Source organism: Danio rerio, chromosome 6, assembly GCF_049306965.1.
Source record: "Danio rerio strain Tuebingen ecotype United States chromosome 6, GRCz12tu, whole genome shotgun sequence".
Lineage (NCBI taxonomy): Eukaryota > Metazoa > Chordata > Actinopteri > Cypriniformes > Danionidae > Danio > Danio rerio.
In genome coordinates this window covers 43,913,299-43,936,186 of record NC_133181.1, presented here as the reverse complement: position 1 = coordinate 43,936,186, position 22,888 = coordinate 43,913,299, and the positions used below count along the sequence as shown (strand labels likewise).

General features: G+C 35.2%; 1 protein-coding gene across 25 annotated transcripts in view; it reads right to left on the bottom strand.

The window, feature by feature from the left end:
- The window catches only part of cadpsb (Ca2+-dependent activator protein for secretion b), a 188,532-nt gene that overhangs the window by 65,468 nt on the left and 100,176 nt on the right, over nucleotides 1–22,888 (bottom strand). For 24 of the 25 annotated variants that reach the window (XR_012408105.1, XR_012408106.1, XR_012408107.1 and 21 more), the window contains exons 5-6: nucleotides 20,556–20,789; nucleotides 9,688–9,809 (exon numbers count right to left, since the gene is read on the bottom strand). Coding sequence is in view for 16 of the 25 variants with exons in the window: in XM_068222029.2 (XP_068078130.1) it covers nucleotides 9,688–9,809; nucleotides 20,556–20,789 (356 nt within the window). In the remaining 9 variants the exon portion in view is untranslated. Of the gene's footprint in view, nucleotides 1–8,979; nucleotides 9,188–9,687; nucleotides 9,810–20,555; nucleotides 20,790–22,888 lie in introns of those variants that run through there. The other variant, XM_073954407.1, reaches the window with a different exon arrangement.

Below are 22,888 nucleotides of genomic sequence, written 5' to 3'. Positions count from 1 at the left end.
ATAGATCTCCTTGACAGTCGGCCGCTCTTTATTACTTTATCACTGCATAACTGCTCTGCACAGAGATGTCTCGCAGCCCTTGTTTTTCATTGTATTACTTTGATCAGCGAGGAAAAACAATCTCCGCAGTGCTATTCGGCTCCACGGCAGGGCTGATGAAATCGTTCGCTAACAAATCATTTGATAAGGTCGTAAAAATCTAATACTGAATGTCAAGAGCACGAGAGACGGACCAGTGGGTAAAGTGCATCATCTGACGTTTTTTTCCACATCACGCATTCAGCCGAGGATATTCTCTGGTGATTACTGGTACTAGATTCTCCCACACAGCAGACAAGTCTGACATTTGAAAAAATAAATAAATAAACGAATAACCTAAAGAATATTTCAAGAGCTCACATTCGCAGTCCACTATTATTTACTGTTTCTGTACCTATTCATTATCGCAGTGTAGTGACGTTGAGCGGATTTGAGGAAAAGTGCTCTCTCTGCAATTTATATTTATATATATTTTTTTACTTTAAAATGTTTTTGTTAAAAAGAAGTGGATTTATAGACCATCTGATTGATCTACAGTTTAATCACATTTTGATTAGCACAAATTCTGAGACACATTTTGATTCGCACATTTAGACGAGAACGCAGACAGATAGTTTAGATCCCAGTTTTAGTATTCTGATTTTCTTAAAAGTTCAACCTTTATATGCTCCCACTAAGCCAAATAACGAGAAAGAACCAAATCTCCTACAACAGCTATGCTGATGACACTCAGATCTACTTAGCCTTACTGCCTAATGACTTCAGCCCCATTGACACCCTCTGCCAATGCATTGATGAAATGAACAGTTGGATGTGCCAAAACTTTCTTCAGTTACACAAAGAGAAAACTGAAGTCATAGCATTTGGGAACAGAGGTGAGGTTCTCAAGGTGAATGCATACCTTAGCTCTAAGGGTCAAACAACAAAAAATAAGGTCAAGAAACTTGTTGTTATTCTGAAGTCAGATATGTGTTTCAGTCATGTCAAAGCAGTAAGTAAATCATCATACTGTCATGTCAAAAACATGCATTAGATGCTTTGTTTCCATGGATGACTTAGAGAAACTTGTGCATGCTTTTATCAGCAGCATGGTGGATTACTGTAATGGCATTCTCACTGGCCTTCCCAAAAAGACAGTCAGACAGTAGTTGCAACTCTTTAGAAATTCCAAGAGTTCAGTCAAAGCAAGGTGAATCCGCCTTTTGTTATCACACTCCTCACTGCTGGAATCAACTTCCAGAAATGATCAGATGTGCTCCAACATTAGGCACAGTCAAATCAAGACTGAAATCACATCTGTTTAGCTGTTCCTTTACTGAATGAGCACTGTGCTACGTCCAACAAATCACACTATTATGTCTGTCTGTCTTTTCTTTTTCATTCTTTTATTCTACCTGTTTTAACATATTTTACCCATTTCACTTATAGCACATGTCTTTGGACCGTGGTAGAAACCAAAGCACCCAGAGGAAACCCACACAAACGGGAAATTACACACATGCCAACTGGCCCAGCCGGGACTCAAACCAGTCCCCTTTTTGCTGTCAGGCGACCGTGCCGCCCAATAGTTATTAGTTTTCTTACATATAAGTTGTGGTTATAAAAGCTGCACATTGTGTTTAGCTCTCTATAGTGTTACCTGAAGTGTAATTATTTATGATGTTTGCTCTTCACAAAATAACAATTTATGGTTATTTCAGTAATCTTACAACTCAGTATTAAGTAACAGAAGTAATATACTATAACTGACAAATTACTTAACATTACCTTAAAATGATCTAAAACCTAATATTATTTGATTCAGTAACAGACTTCTTTATTTTATCCTATTCCTTAAATTTGTGTAAGATATGTAAGATCTATTTTGGCGTGCTTCACTCCCTACAGATCTCTGACTGGTGGAAGTTTCTGTACAGCATCATGGGTAATATAGTTTTTTCAACAAAAATCCTACCATTCATTTATTAACATGTCTGTCTTTAAAAGCTGATCCGTTATTTTTACAAATTATTTTCCATTTAGACTTTATTGCACTTTATTGCAAATGTATTCCTCAGAGCATATTATATTATATATTCTGTGAACATCTAAAACATGGGTCTTAAACTCAATTCCTGGAGGGCCACAGCTTTGCAGCTTTACTTTAGCCCTAATCAAACACAGCCAACTAATCAAGGTGTTCAAGACTATAGAGAGTATTAAGCAGGTGTGATTTGGAGATGGTTGGAGCCAAAATCTGCAAAGCTGTGGATCTCCAGGAATGGAGTTTAAGTCCACTGATCTAAAACTTGAACTGCTTGTGAAACTAACTTAACACAATTATTATTTTTTTATTAAATTTTTATTTATAATTCTTCATCCTATTTTATTGAATTTTTTGTGGAAACAGCGCTTTCTCTGCATCATTAAAGAAACCACCCATTGACAGACCTACTATTCCCTCCTCTATGGCCACTAATCCATATGCATGTAGAGTGAAGCCACCATAAAGGAGGAATATAATAACTCATGCCAGTACCTGAAAGAGACTGCACAGTAGCAGACCTCAGCGAGAGTGAGAAATCAAAGATATGAGTCAGTAAAGGATATCTATTGATGTTATTAATAATAAATATACACAATTTCAGAACAATATGATGCAATTGTATAGAAATGAACACCTATGAAAACACACACACGCACAGAGGATGAGAGGTAGAGTTGGCCTAGTAAAATGAGAACACGTGACATGATCTGCTGCCTGGAAACAGACAGCATGTTTCAGAGGCAGCAGTCAAATGAGACAGAAAGAAAAACAGAGAGAGAAAAAGAGGGCAAAAAAGGGAAAGCTAGTGGAAGAGGGAAAAAAAACTGCTATGTGTGTGGTGGGAAGTGTGATTTTTCACATTGAACAGTGTCATATGCAGATTGAGCGACGGGAGAGCACATTCATCACGCTTGCTTGAAGACCACCAGGGGGCGATAAACGTCATAATCTCAAGAAAAAAATAAACCCATTAGCAACTCCCATGTTTTATTTGCAACAAACATGAGATTTGTATGGGAGTAATTTGCATTAGGAATATAAGCCTGAGGCCGATTTTGTGGCCAAATGTTTACCATGATATTTTTCTAAGTGCCTACAAGGAATATTAAATACTTTATAACACTTTAGAAAGACAACAATAATGATTTGCACCTGTGGATCATTTCCACATGCTGTCAGTGTTGTAGCAGCACCAGATTTCCTAAATAATTACCATAGTTAATTGTGCAATTTGTCCAAATATTTGATGCAATTTTACTTCCTCCAGATTGTAACACTGCAAACTGAACATTTCTTGCATCTTTTATTTACTTTCTGTTGCTTCAAACCCATAATTGTTCATATTTGAATTAGCTGGGTCAGTTGGCATTTCTGTGTGGAGTTTGCATGTTTTCTGTGGGTGCTCCGATTTCCCCAACAGTCTAAAGACTTGTGCTATAGGTGAACTGAATTAACTAAATTGGCCATAGTGTATGAGTGTGTGTGTGTGTGTGTGTGTGTGTGTGCGTGTGTGTGTGTGTGCGTGTGCGTGTGTGTGTGTGTGTGTGTGTGTGTGTGTGTGTGTGTGTGTGTGTGTGTGTGTGTAAATGAGTGTGTATGGGTAATTCCCAGTACTGGATTGCGGCTGGAAGGGCATCTGCTGCGTAAAACATATGCTGAAATAGTTGGTGGTTAATTCTGCTGTGGCGACCTCTGAAAACGAGACTAAGCCAAATAAAATAAATGAATGAATCACAAACAAAGATATTTTAATTAAATCTCAGAGATTTCTGTCCCATCCTTGAATTTTACGGAAATCGCTCATCTTTGATTTAAATATAGACCTCAAAACATATTTCTAGAATGTGAAAATTGATCAAAACAATGCTGAATTTAGCACTTGGTTGATGTGTATTATGGATTATTGGTTATTGACTGGAGTCTTAAATTACTGAATTTAGTTCCTGGTTATGTCTATTGCTGTGTCCCAATTCTGACCAAAATAGTATTTGCAAGTAGAATTAGTTTGTCCAAAATCATAGTAAGTTGAAATGAGTATTCCAAAATTACCCGGAGGTCTACTACTTTTAGTAGAATATCGAAATGTAAACCTATGTAATAACTAATGTTGGCCTCAATACATTGTGTCTTGGATGTGAATTTGATTAGAACAACAAACGTGAGTAAAAAGTTTTACAAACTTCAAACATGGCTACAAAATACATTGTTAACAATTTCTTGTATAATTTACAGTAACTTAGAGGCAGCAATTCACTAGTACCGTACTGTAAATCAATTACAGGAACAATACTGTATTTACATTTACAGCACCATTTATATTGTTGAATATGTATTTACATAAACAGAAAACATAGAGTAATTTTCACATTGCAACTCTGAAATACAGTACCATACTGCATAACTGTCCTACAGTAAAAAACAGTTCATTTTACAGTTAAATACTGTATAATTTACACAAATCGGTAACAGTAGCCTTTGGAAAAGATGGAAAAGAGGCCACAAACTACACTGTTAACAGTTTCCTGTAGAATTTACAGTAACTTACTGGTAGCAGTTCGACAATAATTTACTGTAAATCAATTACAGGAAAAATATTGTATTTACATTTATAGCACCAATTATATTGCTGTATATGTATTTACATAAACATAAAATAGAGTCATTTTCACAACGCAACTCTAAAATACAGTACCATACTGTATAACTGTCCTACAGAAAAATACAGTTCATTTTACAGTTAAATGTTGTATAATTTACAAACATCGTTAACAGTGAGTTTGAAAAAGATGGAAAAGAGGCTACAAACTACACTGTTAACAGTTTCCTGTAATTGATTTACAGTAACTTACTGGCAGCAGTTTGCCAATAACTTACTTTAAATCAATTACTGGTACAATACTGTATTTACATTCACAGCGACGTTTATACTGTATAACATAACGTGTGACGAGTATACGTATTAAAATAAACATAAAATACTGACAAAAAATATTTTGTAATTTTCACAATGCAACTAAAAAATGAGGTACCATACTGCAAAACTGTCCTACAGTTAAATACTGTACAATTTACAAAAATCGTTAACAGTGGGCTTTGGAAAAAATGGAACAGAGGCTTTGGAAAAGATGTTTGAATGATTATTAATAAGATAAATTGATTAGATAACCTACTGGAAAATATAATAATAAATATAGTATAATAATAAATAATGATGTGAATTTTTATAAAGACATGTTTGGCCATTAACTTCTGAATGCACTTGCAAGCACCCAAGGAGACTTCTCAGCATGAAAGACCTATGAATGGCAGAATAACTTGCTGCTTGTTCTTCAATATGGTAGGAAATTAAATACAAAAGAAATGTCGAGATGATTGACAGGACATGAAACCAAGCAACAAAATTATCCCTTAATAGGAAAGTAGTATGTCCAAAAGCTTGCAAATCTTCTGGTACACACTCAAAAGTACTATTTCTTCACAAAAAAAGTATCTAATTTTTACGACGTACTATAAATTTAAGTGAATTGGGATGCAGCGTATGCTTGTTTAGCATGGATGTGGCTGGTTTAGCCTTCCAGCAGCACTAAAAGGCAAGTGTCAGGGAGGTTGCTGACATAGCACAAAGCCATGCATGACTAAATTGTGTGTGTATGTGTGCATGATCCCGTTTGGGGTCCACATAAGGTATGTTTATTTTCCCAACAGCTGACTGAATAAGATTTTCTAAGTACATCTGAAAGTCAAATTTGCGCTTTCTTGCTGATACTGCTGCCTCTTTCGCTATCTTCTCCTCCTCCTCTTAATCTCTCTCCTTCAGCATGTCTGTTTGATGTGACACATTCTTGTGTGTCCATTAGCGCTGTTATGCTTTGCTAAAATGAGCCAATTCTCTCTGTTTCCAACCGCCGGTGACAGCATGAATACATGAATATAGACAGAGTTCTATGACTCATAATCATAAGGCTTTTATAAGAGCTAAGTGCTTTACAGTTGAAAGAAGACGAGAGCGAGAGAGAGCGGAAAGCAAAATTTAAGTTACAAAAAGAGAAGAATGGAGCAGAATCAGTGATACAGGATAAAAGAAGAGGCAGGAGAGCTTTACTAGGTGATATTCACAGGTAATCCAGTTTTGATGGTGATGTAAAATTAACAACACTGAAAATGTTTAAATTTCACTCAGTAAATTTGATATAACTTTAAATGAATCTGTTTTTATCAATCAACTTAGTAAATTAACTAACTGAAAAACAAAATTACAGTTAGATGTTGTTCCTATGTATTTATTTATGTATTTACATTGAACTGTCTTATTGATGCATATTGGTCTGAGAGATAAAGGACCCTATTATCCACCCAGTGCAGTACGGTGCAAGACAAGTTTGGCGCGATTTGTTGCTATTTTCTGACCAGCACAACAGTAATTTTCCTAAATAATAGTAAATACATTTGTGCCACATTGTGGACTCATGGGTGTGCTGGTCTAAAAAGGAGGTGTGTTAAGTTATGCGCCTATGCATGTCCAAATGTTTACATATTGCTTAACACACACAGGATGTACAGCAATACACAAATACCATATGAAAAAAGGATTAAAAGTTAACAAAAATTATTTCTATTTAAATTTAAAAACCACTACCTCCATGGTTCACCTTTTTTAAGTTTATTCATGACTATTTGCATTTGTATAATGTTATTATTATTAGTAGTAGTATTTAGTAAAGGCATATTTATATTTGTTTTAGTAAAAACAAATTTAGATTTGTCCACCTGTTGGGTTTTGGAGACGTATGCGTCACTATATAGGCATAAGAATATGAGGTATGTTTGGATATAACTCAGTTGTTTGACCACACTTCATTATTATCGTTCATTAATTCGTTTGCTAGAAATTAGAACTGAATTTAGAAATAGTTTTAAAACAAATCTTTGCGCTTAACAAACTAAATTAAATATGTAGGCTAATGGATGTCTTCAGCAGTGCGCGTACAACACCATTTCCTTATCCATGAAAGTAAAAGAGCAAAAGTAAAGAGAAAGTAAAGAGGCTGATTAGAAGAGGCCCCTTCTTTATCCTCATGCTGCAGATGGTCTGTTTAACTGTTTTCTCGCTAGTGAAGCTTTCAGTTTTTCCACTTGCAAAGCCATGTAAACAGCAAAGGCGCCATGGCATGATACAGCTGACTCTTAAAGGGAATGGGAGATGAGACTCTGATTGGTTTTATGCACATTATGCTCAAAATACACCCATAACTCATCAAGAGAATAAGCACAACCATGTTTAACCATGTGCCAGGGAGCAGAGTGTATTTTTTTGGTCCCTAAAGTAGCAAAAGTGGATTTAGATACGCCATGTGCTTTAGACTTTGTGCCTAGATTGTTTAAATCTACCAGCAGAAAACAAGGCTAGTTCACATTTTCATTTACTCTCTGAATCAAACAGTACAACTATACATTTTTGCATTAAAAACAATATTTTATTTATTTATGTATTAAATGAATTGATATGCATTGGTGACTAAATAGACAAAAAAACTTCTAATAAAAAACGCTTTTTAACCAGTTTCAAAGAATCAACTCCAATCTAGTACAGTTTTTCATATATATCTGCAGTCTATTCATTATTTTCTTTTCGGCTTAATCCCTTTATTAATCTGGGGTCGCCACAGCAGAACGAACCGCCAATTTATCCAGCACATGTTTTACAAAGCGGATGCCCTTCTAGCTGCAACCCATCTCTAGGAAACATCCATACACACTCATTCACACTCATACACTACGGACAATTAGCTTACCCAATTCACCTGTACCGCATGTTTTTGGACTGTGTAGGAAACCGGAGCACCTGGAGGAAACCCATGCAAATGCAGGGAGAACATGCAAACTCCACACAGAAACGCAACCTGACCCAGCCGAGGCTTGAACCAGCAATCTTCTTGCTGTGAGGCAACCTTCTTGAGGCAAATGTGCTACCAACTGCACCACTGTGCAGACAACTGTAAACATATTACAGTTTATTTATATGGTAAATACACTCACCAGTCACTTTATTAGGTACACATGTCAAACTGCTCATCAACACAAATTTCTAATCAGCCAATCATATGGAAGCAACTCAATGCATTTAGGCATGTAGACACAATCAAGACGATCTGCCGCAGCTCAAACCAAGCATCAGAATGAGGAAGAAAGGTGATTTAAGTGACTTTGAACATGGCATGGTTGTTGGTGCCAAATGGGCTGGTCTGAGTATTTGAGAAACTGCTGATCTACTGTGAAATTCACACACAACCATCTTGGGTTTACAGAGAATGGTCCGAAAAAGAGAAATATTCAGTGAACGTTGAACCTTACATAATTGAACATTACAATGAGTTCACTATACTCAAAGAGCCTCAACACTCACCTTAGGGATGTGGTGGAACCGAAGATTCACATCATGGATGTGTAGCCGACAAATTTGCAGCAAATGCATGATGCTATCATATCAATATGGACCAAAATCTCAGAGAAAAATTAAATCTATGCCACAAAGTATTAAAGCAATTCTGAGTGCAAAATAGGGTCTAACCCTGTACTAGTAAGTTGTACCTAATAAAGTGGCCGGTGAGTGTAGATAAATAAATCCATGTTTATATAATTAAGAAGTTTAATAAAATAGAATAAAGTGCAACATTATTATATCATTTAATGTGAAATCACAGTTAATGGTGAGTAAGGAAATGTCCTTGAAGATGTCACTTCATTGTGGGTTCTCTTCCCTTTCAGGAAGAAGGTGACCTTGCAAGAAACATTGTGTTCTCATTAAAGGCATGCTATATGCCATATGTGTGTGTGTGAGAGAGGGTTCTCACTTAAACACACACACATTTGAAAGCTGTCGTGTGTGATGATAAAATCTAAATGCTAATTCTCACGTGACGTCATTATTCTCCAGGCTGCCGGAGGCTTTCTCTGCTTTTCCCTGCTCTCCATCCGCTGGGATCCGCACTCCTAATCAGTTTCTCCACAGCTGATTACTTTTCTGAGGGGACACGTAGGCTGTCGTATTCTCTGATTCTTTCTCGCTCACCCTGACTCCACCGCGCTCCCTCTTGCTCTTTAGCTCGTTATAAATTGGCATCTGATCCAATGATGGAACGTAGGGCCCAAAAATAGCGCCTCGTCATGTGCTTATCCCTTGAGTAACTGCCGTTGGCCAAATGAGAGAGCCTAGTTGGAGGACACAGCACCTGAAACCGCTCTGCCTTTTCAAAACTGGCCCATATTTCAGATGGACTGCATGCCGAGAATGCTAAAACCAGATCTTGTATTCCCTTTAAAGTTTATTGTACTTTGTATATTAATTCAAAAAAATATCTGAAAATATCTATCAATCTATCAATATTTTCTATCAAATATTTCTAAACTAAACATTGTGTAAAATAAAAGATTATATTATTTAGATATAATATCTTGTAATATATATAAATAAATAATGTAATATTGTAATGTAAGGCAATGTGTGCATTTATAATAGTGCATGTATCGTATTATGTATCGTATATATATACATACACATTTTTAGTTCATTTTTATTTTATATACTATAGCTAAAAGCAAAAAAAAAAAAAAAGGTGGCCTACGTTGGTTTGGAAGCCTCGGCCTGGTCCGTCTGTAGCTTCTGTCCACCCTCCACCTCCATCGTACAGTACACAATGCGATTGGGAGCCAGCGACTTCAACCCCTGAACCTCCATAATCACCACCTACAGGAAAGAGACATTTGGTCATATAGTACAACATTTGTCAACACTTTAATAATAATATTGATTGATATTCTATAATTTTACAGTTTTAACTAATGCTTTAACGGTTAGTGTGTAAAATTGCCTCTACAGCATCTGCCAAGTTAAGAGCTCACAGTTCAAATCAAATTAAAATATTTTCATTTAAATCATTTGCTTTTTAAAACCCACAACAAACATTAGGAACGGACAACAACTTCTTAGGGATGCGACATTGTGAACCCTAAAACTGGGCGTGACACATCTGGACAATGACGAATCAGAACAACAGGGCCAGCTGACCAATCAGAGTCCACTACATATTTCTGAGGCTTCATAGAACAAGAAAATCCAATTGATTGCTTTTAGGAAAACAGAAATGGTGGTGATTGTAAAATAAAGGCCAAATACGTGAAAAATAAGGCAATATAAAATAATAAATATTAAAATATAAAATAATATTAAATATAAAATATTACATGTTACAGTGCAATACCCAAATATTTTGCCCTCATAAACTTTAATCAAATACCAGAGCCTTCCCTGCTCCCTCGAAAGGACTTTGCTTCAATTCCTGGTCACACGTAATTCCTTTAGAGTTGGGTTATCAGTAGGTATCTTGTTTCTGTTTTGAATTCAACCTATTTTTCTTAGCCTGTCTTGCACTGCCCTGCATTTTTCTCATTTCAAGAATATTTCAAGAATATTCCACAATAGCTGACAATTAGGGCTGCACAATTTTGGAAAAAAACGTATATTGTAGTGTTTTGTTTTTCTGCGATATACACTCACTGGCCACTTTATTAGGTACTCCTTAATAGCACCGGGTTGGACAACATTTTGCTCTCAGAACTGCCTTAATCAGTCGTGGTGTAGATTCAACAAGGAATATTCCTCAGAGATTTTGGTCCATATTGACATGATAGCATCACAGTTGCTGCAGATTTGTCTGCTGCATATCCTTGATGCGAATCTCCCGTTCCACCATATCCTAAAGATGATCTAAAGAATTGAGATCTGGTGATTGTGGAGGCCATTTGTGTCCAGTGAACTCATTGTCATGTTCAAGAAACCAGTCTGAGATGATTTACGCTTTATAACATGACGCATTATCCTGATGGAAAGTGCCATCTGAAGATGGGTACACTGGGGTCGTAAAGGCATGGACATGGTCAGCAACAATACTCAGGTAGGCTGTGGTGTTGACACGATGCTCATTTGGTGCTAATGGGCTCAAAGTGTGCCAAGAAAATATTCCCCACACCATTACAGTACATCACCACCAACAGCCTGAAACATTGATGCAAGGTAGGACGGATGCATGTTATTATGTTGTTGATGCCAAATTCTGACTCTACCATCAGAAATCGACACCTTTGCACAACAGAACTGCTGCTCAATGGGTATTTCTCTTTTAAGAACCATTACCTGTAAACCCTAAAGATGGTTGTGCATGAAAATCCCACTAGATCAGCAGTTTCTGAAATACTCAGACTATTCCAGATTCTGATGCACGGTTTGAACTGCAGCAGGTCGTCTTGATTATGTCTACAGGCCTAAATGCATTGAGTTGCTGCCATGTGATTGGCTGATTAGAAATAAGCGTTAACAAGAAGTTGGATAGGTGTACCTGATAAAGTGGCCAGTGAGTGTATATAGCGATTTGAATATAATTTCACCAGCTAAATTTGGAAAAAAATCAGGATTTTATAATGATTGGGATGGACAAAAAAATGATTTTGTAGGACAAATAATTTGCACAAATTTAACATATATTTTATGGTTTTCTGGAACAATTCTAACTGTATTCAGATGCAGAAATTAAATAATCAAATTTAAAAAAAACATTCGATAGTCTTTGTTGTATAAAAATAAACAATTAATGTTCAAATGCTATAATTTCTTATACACGAATGATTTAAATACACTTGAAATTTCATAGTCATAGGCCTTAGAAAAACAAGCAAATGAAAAACCTTCACCCTTTTAAGGTTAAACTTCACAATGTGGTTCCTGGATATGGATGAATACACTTGAACTGAACTTAAACTAAACTGCCATGCAGATTCTGCCATGTGTCTATTGTGGATTTGCACATTGCGATATTGATGCTGAAACGATATATTGTGCAGCCCTACAGAGGACAATGTTAACTTTCATTTCATGACTTTAAACACTCCTTTAGATTCAGTTTGTCATTAGCAGCCAATCGGGATCCTCACCTCAACTTTTTGAGCCCATTAAGAACTTATTCAAACTGTTCTTGACACTCATTGAATAAGCATTGTTTACATCGGGAGCGAAAATCAATCCACATACCCAAAGCACCTATAAAATCAGCCAGCTCATAGCTGCCCAAAACAAAATAGACTCCAAAGACACAAGCCAGGCTATCAAATCCATAAAACACTGCTCTGTCAGCCACTGTGACTACTAAAACCAAGCCACATTATAATCAACTGCCCAGAAAACGAGCTTGCTCAAGATAGTATAATTATAGCAAAACCTTAAGACTTGAGAGGGGAGATTTCTCAGAGGAATTCCATATTCTCGGGAATCATTTATCAAAAATGCAGTACAACTTTTTTTTTTTTAATATGCTGCAGCCTTTTCTGTCTGCAGTCTATTTATAATTTATGCAATAGCAAAGGCTGGGAACTCAGTAAAGACTCAAATCTTACAGACATGTGTTAAACTAATGCTGCGGCTGCTAATGTTGCTAAATTTATTATTAATTCTCATTTAAATTCTCTATCAAAACCAAAGAGTGCCCATTGATTCAAAATGATGAGAGGCCGACCCTTAGACTCGCAAAAAGAAATATATGATCTGTGGAAGCAAGCGCTGTCAGATTTTAGCTGCAGATTGTTTGTACAAAATTAATGTTCTAATCAGCATTTTTTCAACAACCGCTCAAATTTTAATGCTCAAACAAAATGTGTAACGTCTAGCACCAAAACAGCCCCTACATCTGCCATTGTCTCACATATTTGATGGTATTTTCTTAAAATTTGTGATAGTTTTATTTTTTTGTAGGAGGTATTCAAGTCTCACGAAGGATATTTTAATCAGTAAACAGTAACAAGAAGAACACTGTTCAAATATACCATTTTAAATGACTTGTGAATCAACCAATTTTTTCATTTTTATAAAATGTAAATTATTCCTGTGATGACAATTTTAGGATGTAATCACTTTAATAGTATCTGGATGCAGCCTTTATGATGCAAGCTAAGATTGCATCACTCAGAGATGCAATGTCAGACACAATGCATTCAAATGGAGCTAGTGACGTCACTGTGACGGGTAGGGTTAGGGGTGGGGTTAGGTGAGCCCATTAAAAAGCATTAGATCCAGCCCAGATTGCACTGCACCAGGTCTGCAGCCAGACCCCTCTCAATTACTTTGGTTTTCAGTGTCACATACTGTATCCCTTCATAAATCTTTCTAAAAGACCTATTTGGTGCTCAGTTATTATCAGCTGGTTTTGTTCATTTATTAATATTGGTTTTTATAATTATCAATGCTGAAAACAGTTATTAATGCTAAACATTTTGGTGTATACTGGTCATGTTTTCTTAAATTTCACACACTTAAAGACAACAATCACATGTTTTACAGCAATATTAATCAGAAAGCTTTTAACAATGACGATACGATCTGAAGAGACCCTAAAGACTGAAATAATCATGCAGAAAATGTAGCTTTAAAACATTAAAATGAAAATGAAGAGTCTAGATTCAAAAACCTCTAAGTGTCATCTGAAATTTATTTTAAAAATGAGAATTTTCTTAGACTCCTATGTTTATGTTTAGTAATTTCGTTTAAAAACCACGAAAAGAATATATTCTTTGCCATAAAAGTGGAAATACTGAATTTAGTACACCCTATTTTGGAAATGAATATTTTTATACATTTCTCAGTGAATATGGGTCATATATTTTGGTGCATTTAAAAAAACAGATTTATTTAAACAAATATATTGATTAAAATGATATTTTAGTCACAGAACATCTTCAGAAATGGAGAGATAACACATTTAAATTCATGCAAAATATTGTGAAAAGAAAATTACAAACTACAACATTTCAACAAAATTGTATAAATCTGTTTTTTATCTTGATTTTTGCTATTTTTGAAAATTGTATTTAATATTTTTTCCTAACATATACATTTGGCCTAATACTTTTCCATTATTGTAAGTTATTTTGTCAAAGATCTGGCTTCAGTACTGACTAAACTTATGTATATGCATGCTATAGAAAATCCTAATTTAAAATAGGGATTTGTAGGGGGCGTACTTATATATACTGAGCACTGTAAACTTTTCATCTATCATTTTAAACTGAAATAACCTTTACCAAGAATTGTTTTATTTTTATTTTTTCTGTAATTTGTATTAAAACAAACAAACTGATTTTTCACCCTGTAGCCCAATTCTGGTCAACCACTAAACGTGTACTGTCCAGGGGTCTCATTTATAAATGTGGCATACACACAAAACAAATGTGCACATGCCACTTCACACACAAAAATTGTTATCTATATAAAGTAAATTTAAATAAACTCTGAGTAAGCATTTAACTTAAAGGGAACCTATTATGCAAAAATCACTTTTATAAGAAGTATAAACACAGTTGTGTGGCTGCAGTCTGTGAACAGAAGCAGGTTCCAATGGTAAAAAAAATTTATTACTTTTTTTATAATAACATTTTATGAAAACAGTCTGCAGAAAAACTTTGATTGACATTCTCCCTTTGTACTTGTCATCAGAGAGAGAAAGCCCCACCCATTAGTGAGGATCTCACCCTTATCAGCATAAGACTTTAGTAGTGTTTTTGAATCTGTCACTATGCTGACACACAGCCTTTTGTAGCTCCGTCCTTTTTGAAAAGAGCACAATCTCATTTAAATTTAAAGCGTCCGTCACCAAAATGGCGAGACTAGGATCAAAGTCTAAAATGGGGAGTAATAAAACATTATTTTTGGGGTATTTTATACACTCAACACATACACACTCAAAGACATCAGATATCAGAGACTTATTTTACATCTTGTAAAAAGGTGCATAATAAATATTGACTAAATTGAACCACTTTAAATCATCACATGAGTCATAATTATTAATAAGTAAATTACAAATTATTCTGGCGTATGTTTATTTTTTATGAAGGTTTCAATGCAAATTGTATAAATCAGACCCTAGGTCAGTATCCAAAAAAGAGAGCTTGAAAAAACTAGGCTGATCAGTAAGTGATGCTAACTATAAATCCAGCAGGGGGTGCCTTTTCTGCAGTCTGTGTGTATCATATTGCTTCACTATAGTGAAAAGGACACAACTGTTCCAACACTGTTCTTCAGATGAGACAATAAATCAGGATCTTGACTCTCTGTGGTCATTTCAAATTCTATTGTACTTCTTGTAAAGAGTAGGGGTGTAATCCTAGTGTTATGCCTCTGCCATTGCATCATCCAGGTGGATGTCTTACACTGGGTGTGGGTGACCTTCAGACATGACTGTAAAGCACTTTAGTTGTACAGTAGTACATAAAGATGGTGTAAAAATATGTTTTCATCATTTATAGATATTACAATGTATAAACTGTTTTGGTGATGCAAACCATATTATTGAGGGTTTTTTTGAAGACTTTTACATTATTTACTGTACTTACTGTAAATTCTGTCATCATGTTTTCACTCTTGTGTCATTTCAAACCTTTAAGATTTTCATTCTTCTTCCAAAAACACAGATGGAGATATTATTATAGATTTCTTTAACTCATTGGCTCATTGGAAATACAGTTGAAGTCAGAATTATTAGCCCTCCAGAATTATCAGCATCCTGTATGATTTTTCCCCAATTTCTGTTTAACGGAAAAAAGATTACTAAACATAACGGTTTGTTCTGTAGACAATTTAAATAAAACAGAGCTTATGGTGGCTAATAATATTGACCTTAAAATGGTATTTAAGAAAATAAATAATTCTTTCATTCTAGCTGAAATAAAACAAATGAGACTTTCTCCGGAAGAGAAAAAATAATATAGGAAATACTGTGAAAAATTCTTTGCTCTTTTAAACATCATTTGGGAAATATTTAAAAAAGAAAGAAAAAAATCCCAGGATGGCTTATAATTTTCTTGTACATGCCTCAGGCTACATTATTTGTGAAATATGTTTAGTTGTTTTGTGTACAACTCTACCGAGCAAACTGGCCATGGCAGAAAAGTTGTTGTAATAGAAATGTGAGGCAAATGTAATCAATTACTAATTATGGACATTGTTGTATTGTTTTGTGGCATTTATTTTTTATTGTTGGTGCTTTTTTCAGGTTCACAATAAAGTAGACACATACTGTATTTCCAATGAGCCTGTGCTGGACTTCTGTTTGACTTTTCCAATTCTGTTAAGCTTAAAAGATAAAAAGCATTGTAAAAATAATCACTCGAGTGCTCTAATCTGAATCCAGGTCTCCTGAAGAAATACGATGGCTTTGTATAAGGGCAGATTTACAATTCACACACAGTATAAACACAGATAATTAAATGTGTGAGTGCAACATGTGACAACAATATGAGTAAATGGACACAGGGTTAAAATTTTTGACTAAACCTTTAAAGAATAATCATTTAAATAATCATTTTGACATGCTTTGCAATTAGAACTAAGATGATCTGCACTGAGGCAACGTACTGGATATTTTATTATATTAATTGCATTAATATTATATTACGATTATTTAAAAGCATTTGAGTTTTACATTTCTAATAGTAAAGTGCTACAGTAAATGCAGCCATAGAAGAAAAGCCACTTAAAAATAATTTTATTTTAAAAATACTTCTTTAAATAATAGTTTTATTGAAACAGAATCTGTTAAGCTGCTTTGACACAATCTAAATTGTAAAAGCAGTATACAAATATAGATGAATTGAACTGAATTTTACATTTTCTTGTTTTATTTTGTAAAGATGTGCTTTGTTCCTAATTTCAAAAAAAATGTTTTTATTTAGAGCTTTTCCTTTTCAGAAAATGAGAGTTGATCAGAATAAACTTTTACCTTCTATTCTTAACTTCTAACTGAAATAACAAAAAAAAAGATTTGTGATGTCTAAGAATTCATATAAATCGCATATTTTTAAAGACAACATTTAATTAGTAAGAAATGTCAACAGTATACAGTTTACAAAATAAATAAATAAATAAATAAATAAATAAAATAAAACTGTAATCAAATACACAATACAGGGTTCCCATACTTTCATGAACAGCAGGATCAATTGTTTTTAAGAACAATTAAAGCACCATTCATTTTAAATTAAGCACTTTTGCAATTTATACCCCAGCATATGTAGCACCATAAACGTCCTTACTGCACTTAACATTTCAATAACACTTAATATTTACATTAAAAATGTCAGAGTATGTCAGAGTTTTAAAAAGTCATGTTCAAAGGCACCTATGATGAAAATCATCTTTTTGAAGCTGTTTAGACAGAACTGTGTGTAGGTATTATGTGTCCACAGTCATATTGGAGTGATATAAATACAATAAGTCTCTTTTTTCAAATTTCTTGACATTAAAATAGGATCCAAATCCCTCCCTTTTTGAGGCCCACCGCAACATGACGTAGAAGTGCGAGTTCCCCACCCAATGAATTGATTGACAGCTGTGTATTAGTATGTCTCCATGGTAATGCGTATAATCATATCAACAAGACCGGATGTGTGCAAAGCAACTTGGATTTAAAGATCTGTTCAGCTCTCTGTGATCATCAATAATCATCAAATGTGATTAAACTAGAGAACTAGCATTAAAGACAAAGGTCACAAAATCAGCTACATTATGTTCAGAGCAGAAAATCCAATTTTCTGAAAGGTATAATAAATAATCTGATGGGTGTTTTGAGCTGAAACTTTACAGACACATTCTGGAGACACAAAAGACGGGAAAAAAACTTGAAAAAGGGGTAAAATAGGTGCCCTTTAATACAACTGTTGAATTCAATGGTGATATTCAAATGCAATTTCTGAAATATTGATCAAATATGCTTTATTTGCCAATGTGATTGTTGAACAGAAGATTTCAACTTAAGACATTTAACTTAAGAATTTCTAAATTTTTTAAAATTCAAGCACTTTCAACCACCTGCGTTTGTTTTAAGTAATTTCCCGGCTTTAAATCCATATGTCTGAAATTCAAGCACTTTAAGTTCCATAAGTTTGGGAACCCTGTAAAGCAGGGGTCTCAAACTCAATTTACCTGGGGGCCGCAGGAGGCAAAGTCTGGGTGAGGCTGGGCCGCATAAGGGATTTCACAAAAAAAAAAGTCCTCAAATGTCATTATTAACAGTTTTAATAATTTCTTCTGAACATGAAGTGTCCTGAACATTAATAGAACATTGAGTGAAGATTATGAACAGTTCTTCTGAACATGGCATCTTTTGCCTACTCCTTGCTGCCAGAGACTTGACAGCGCTTCTTCTCACAAATCTGAACCACATTTGGCTTTAGAGCGGAAGCAGTTGAGACTCTCAGTATGGCTTGAAGATGATCATCATTAAGTCTAGACCTGCACTTTGACTTATTGAAGTTCAAGGTGGAGAATAACTTCTCACACAAATATGTGCTTCCAAAAAGGCCAAGTCCTAGGGAAAAAAGTGGGGGAACTCACTCAAAACTTCCATTCCCTCACCTAAAAAAAAGGCGTATATATGTATAAATAAAACACCCCCACCCCACTCCAGTCACATCAGTCTGTACCAGTCTGTATTTACCTATAATATATATAAGACAGGGCTCGAAATTAACTTTTTTACATGGTAGCACCGGTGCTCCAAACTTCAAATATTTAGGAGCACCAAAATAAATTTAGGAGCACCAGAAAAAATTTAGGAGCACCCACCAAAAATGATTGAGCACCGCTACAAATTGCTTTTTAAGGGATTTATTGTATTTTAAAACAACATCAATAGGACTGACAAAAACCAAAAACAACTATCTACCTAATGCTGCGAAGACATTGATATTTGTGTGCAATAATTCCAAAATGAATGTCTAATAATTAGGCTATAGAATATTAGTGATGATGAAAATGACAATAATAGTAAAAATGAATTACATTTCTCATTATGATACTGCCTTGAATGTGCATGAATGTAGGTTATCTGCTATAAAAAGTCTGTTACTTTATGAAAAATAATCGTATAGTTTGCATCAAACAAAAATGAAGCCTTGCAGTAAGAAATATTTATTTTGTACTGCTGTATTTATATGCATGTCAATTTAATAAATAATATTTCTGCTACAAAACAAACAAAAGATTATAATAAATTATTCAATTCAATGATGAAAGCTGCAAAGCAGTTATCAGTAAATAAATAAAAAATAAAAATAATATACACCTCAAAAAAGAATAGACAAAAGAAAGAAAGTAAAGTCTCACTTCTATCACTCTTTAAAAGATTTGGTTTCAGTTTGTGTCAATTTAAAGGTTCAGTCTGAGATGATCTTCATTTTTTTGAGTCAGCCGACCCAATTTATGAGCAGGCAGCGCAAGATTCTTGCGGTGGGTGACCACCGGCGCAATACCGCTGTTTGTTATGAGCTGCAGTTTCAGTGTAAACTTAGTAAAGGCGAGCTTCTTTGGCGATGACACGTACAGTATTAGATTTGACTTTTAGCGGACATTTGCGCTGAACACGCAGTGAATGCAACGCATGGAGATTCGGGCGCTTTCTCCATGAAGCGCGTACTCGATTGATCTCAGCTGGCGGATCATTATTCACCACGTGACGTGTCATGATCGCTCTCATCTGCGCCTCAACTTTAGGTGGGGTTTGCAAACCTGTGTGCTTTAAGTTTTTACTCTTCTGCCGTTTGCATTTCCCGTGGTCATAAAAGCTCCTTCCCTGTCATCTGACAGCGGAATACCTTGAGTGATTGACAGTTAATATGAATCAATATAGCGGCAGGGAAGAGCGATTCAGCACGTTTTTAGAAAAAATCAAAACAGATCGCACTACAACCATTATCAGTAGTCGCACTAATAGATTAATTTTCGGCCGCATATGCGATCAAAATGGTCGCAATTTCGAGCCCTGTAAGATGCAGGCTGTAGCTAAGTGGCAGGCAGGGGCGGGAACAGCTTACCTTGGTTCTTCCCGCCCGTCACAGCGTCTAATAAAGGGGCGGGGTGCGTGGTGACATCACCGGCATCCCCGCTCCTTTGTTTACACGGCGGGCGGGGAATGCCAGTGACCGCTATGTACGGATAGAATCAGCGGTGAGCGCTCTTTCTCCCCGCTCCGCTGATTCTGTCAGCGTACAGCGGTCGGCGCGGGCCACAAAATATTGCACTGAGGGCCGCAAATGGCCCGCGGGCCGCGAGTTTGAGACCCCTGGTGTAAAGTTTCTTTTATGTTTTTCCATATCAGCAAATTCCTTATTCATTCATTTTTTTGAAAACAAATCCAAAGTCTGAATGCACGTATATATGTACTGTACACTTACTAGATAACTATGTTTGTGAAACAACAACACCCACTCACTCAGTATTACTGAAATTCTACAAACCTTCATGGAACAAAGTCAAACGAACAAAAGCCTTGAGCAGATCCAGCACTAAACACCACCTTTACTCCCCTGGGCCCGAAAAAGGGAAGGCAGACTCTAAATCCCCGGCCTTGAGCTCAAGACTAATACACTGCCTGCAGGCCAGAACAGTTCTTACCTCGAGTGTGAAAGACAGCACAACATCAGACTTGGACAGCTGGTTTTCATCTTCCTGGCCCATATCAATGATGGAGGTGTTATGTCCCCTCTTGAGCTTCTGCAGCTTGAACTCTCCGCCCTTGGAGACTGGCATGCTCTCCAGATTGGCCATCAGCTGGTTGACTGAGCTCTTCAGCTCCTCGATGTACATCGCCTCCATCTCCTTCGACACGAACTTCAGGAACTTGCCAGCCTGAAGTTTTGAAGAAACAGAAAAAGTAATTGTTTTTTACTGTTAAAAACTAGCAATTTGAAAATATAAACTGATATAGAAAAAATATTAGAGGTTAAAGTATACTGAAAAGTTAATAAATTAGCTTAATCTCTTAAGTTAGTGTTATTGGTGTTTTACTGTTATATCTTGGTATTTTTTTCTTATATATTTTCAAACATCTTAGTATCATTTAAACATCAATGCATCAGTATTGTCTAAGACAATAAAATACACAAGACACGTCACTTGTATGGTTTTGAATGGGGAAAAATGTTACGTCAATATGGCGAATAAGTCCCACCTACAAGTAAAGGAGCCAATCATCAATCCTTATAGACTGACGATTCTCTGGGGGAGAAGCTCAGACCAGACTTGTGCTTTTACGACAGTTGGGTGGTTAAAAAATGCACTGGAATTTCAGCGAATACTTGCTTAATTCACAGACATAAGAAATATATCAGAATAAAGCTTGAAATCTCTACTTTTAAATGAACCAAGTGTACTTGAAAACAAAAGTTTTCTGATTCTGTAATCTGCATGAAACAAACACGAGGTACAGTTCATCCTGTCAAACGTACATCACATGACAGCAGCTACTCAAATGCCCCACAAACTAGTAAACAAAACTGCTGTCATTTCTGGGGGAGATTCACCATCAAGACCAAGTTGTGAAGTTCTTTAGAAGACCAGTGCGATTTGACAAAGTGGCATGAATGAGGTTGGTGTTGTGATCTCGTTCCTTTCGAGTGTGAATGTTTGATTTTAAAGTTTAGAAACAAAACTTATGAGATGGTTGTTGTTTAATTTTATTGGTGATTCCAAATATGTAATTTTATCAAGAGCTTGGCATACAGTTTTTGAGAATTTGATATTTCCCCATTTAAACAGAATGCCCAAGCATACTGTCTGAGAGGCGTTTCGAAGATGGCTGCAAAGTGAAATAACTTGCCTTAAAGGGATATTGGTATTATCTGATTTTGTTTTGATAGTATACAAAACATTTATAAGTGCATTATTTTGATTGCTCTTATTATGTCTTTGAATCTTTAATGTCCTTTTATATTTATTTATAACATTTTTGTATTGGTTTTCCTTATTTTTTTATTTCTACAAGTTGGATTCCTATGTTTGGTTGTTTTGTGTACCCACTGTGGAAATCTCCAAAATTAAAAAATAAAAAAAAAATAAACATATTTTTAAAAACTAATAGTATAATTTAATGATTTAAGTGCGATAGTGTTTGCTATATGCTTACTATATGTTTATTTATTCTATGAATTCGTCACTGGTGTTGTAGGAAGATAAAAATAAAATAAATCTAAAGAAAAATATAATATTGAACTACTGGTTATAAGAAATAACTGATGTTGAACCATTAAAATGACTAAAACTCTGATAAAAAAATATATTGAAATATATATTTAAAACAGTAGTAAATAGTAAAAGGGAAATGCACATAACAAAACAACAACAGCTGAAGATAAAAAAAAGAAAACTTAATCAAAAATATTAATCATGTATCTTTGGTTGATTTGTGAAATATTAAAGTCTAAAATAAAATACTTTATAATTAGTATGTTTATAATCATTTTATCAAATATATAACCATAAAAAAGTAAATAGGCATCCGAAATTGCATACTTCCATACTATATAGTATGCTAAAAACAGTATGCGAGCAGAGTAGTTTGTCCAAATTCATAATATAAAAAGCAATATGCAAAAAGTACCTGGATGACCAACTACCTCTGAATTTACCATTCAAAAGTGTAAATCTGATGGATGTTATGCTATCTATCCCATGATGCCACATAAGAGAATTTCTGAATTTGAGTGAAGCGACACAACTGACACGGGTAGCTCACATGATAATGTGACAAATGGCAGATGCAGAATGCCTGAGTTCTATTAGTACTACTCACATTAATACTATATAGAGCGTTTTTCTCAAATGTAGTGCATACTTGAGCAATTTCATCCCAATTTCAAATTTGTCCCAATCCTATATAGTATTCATGAATTAGTCCCAAACCGTAGTACAGGGGTCACCAAACTTGTTCCTGGAGGGCCGGTGTCTGC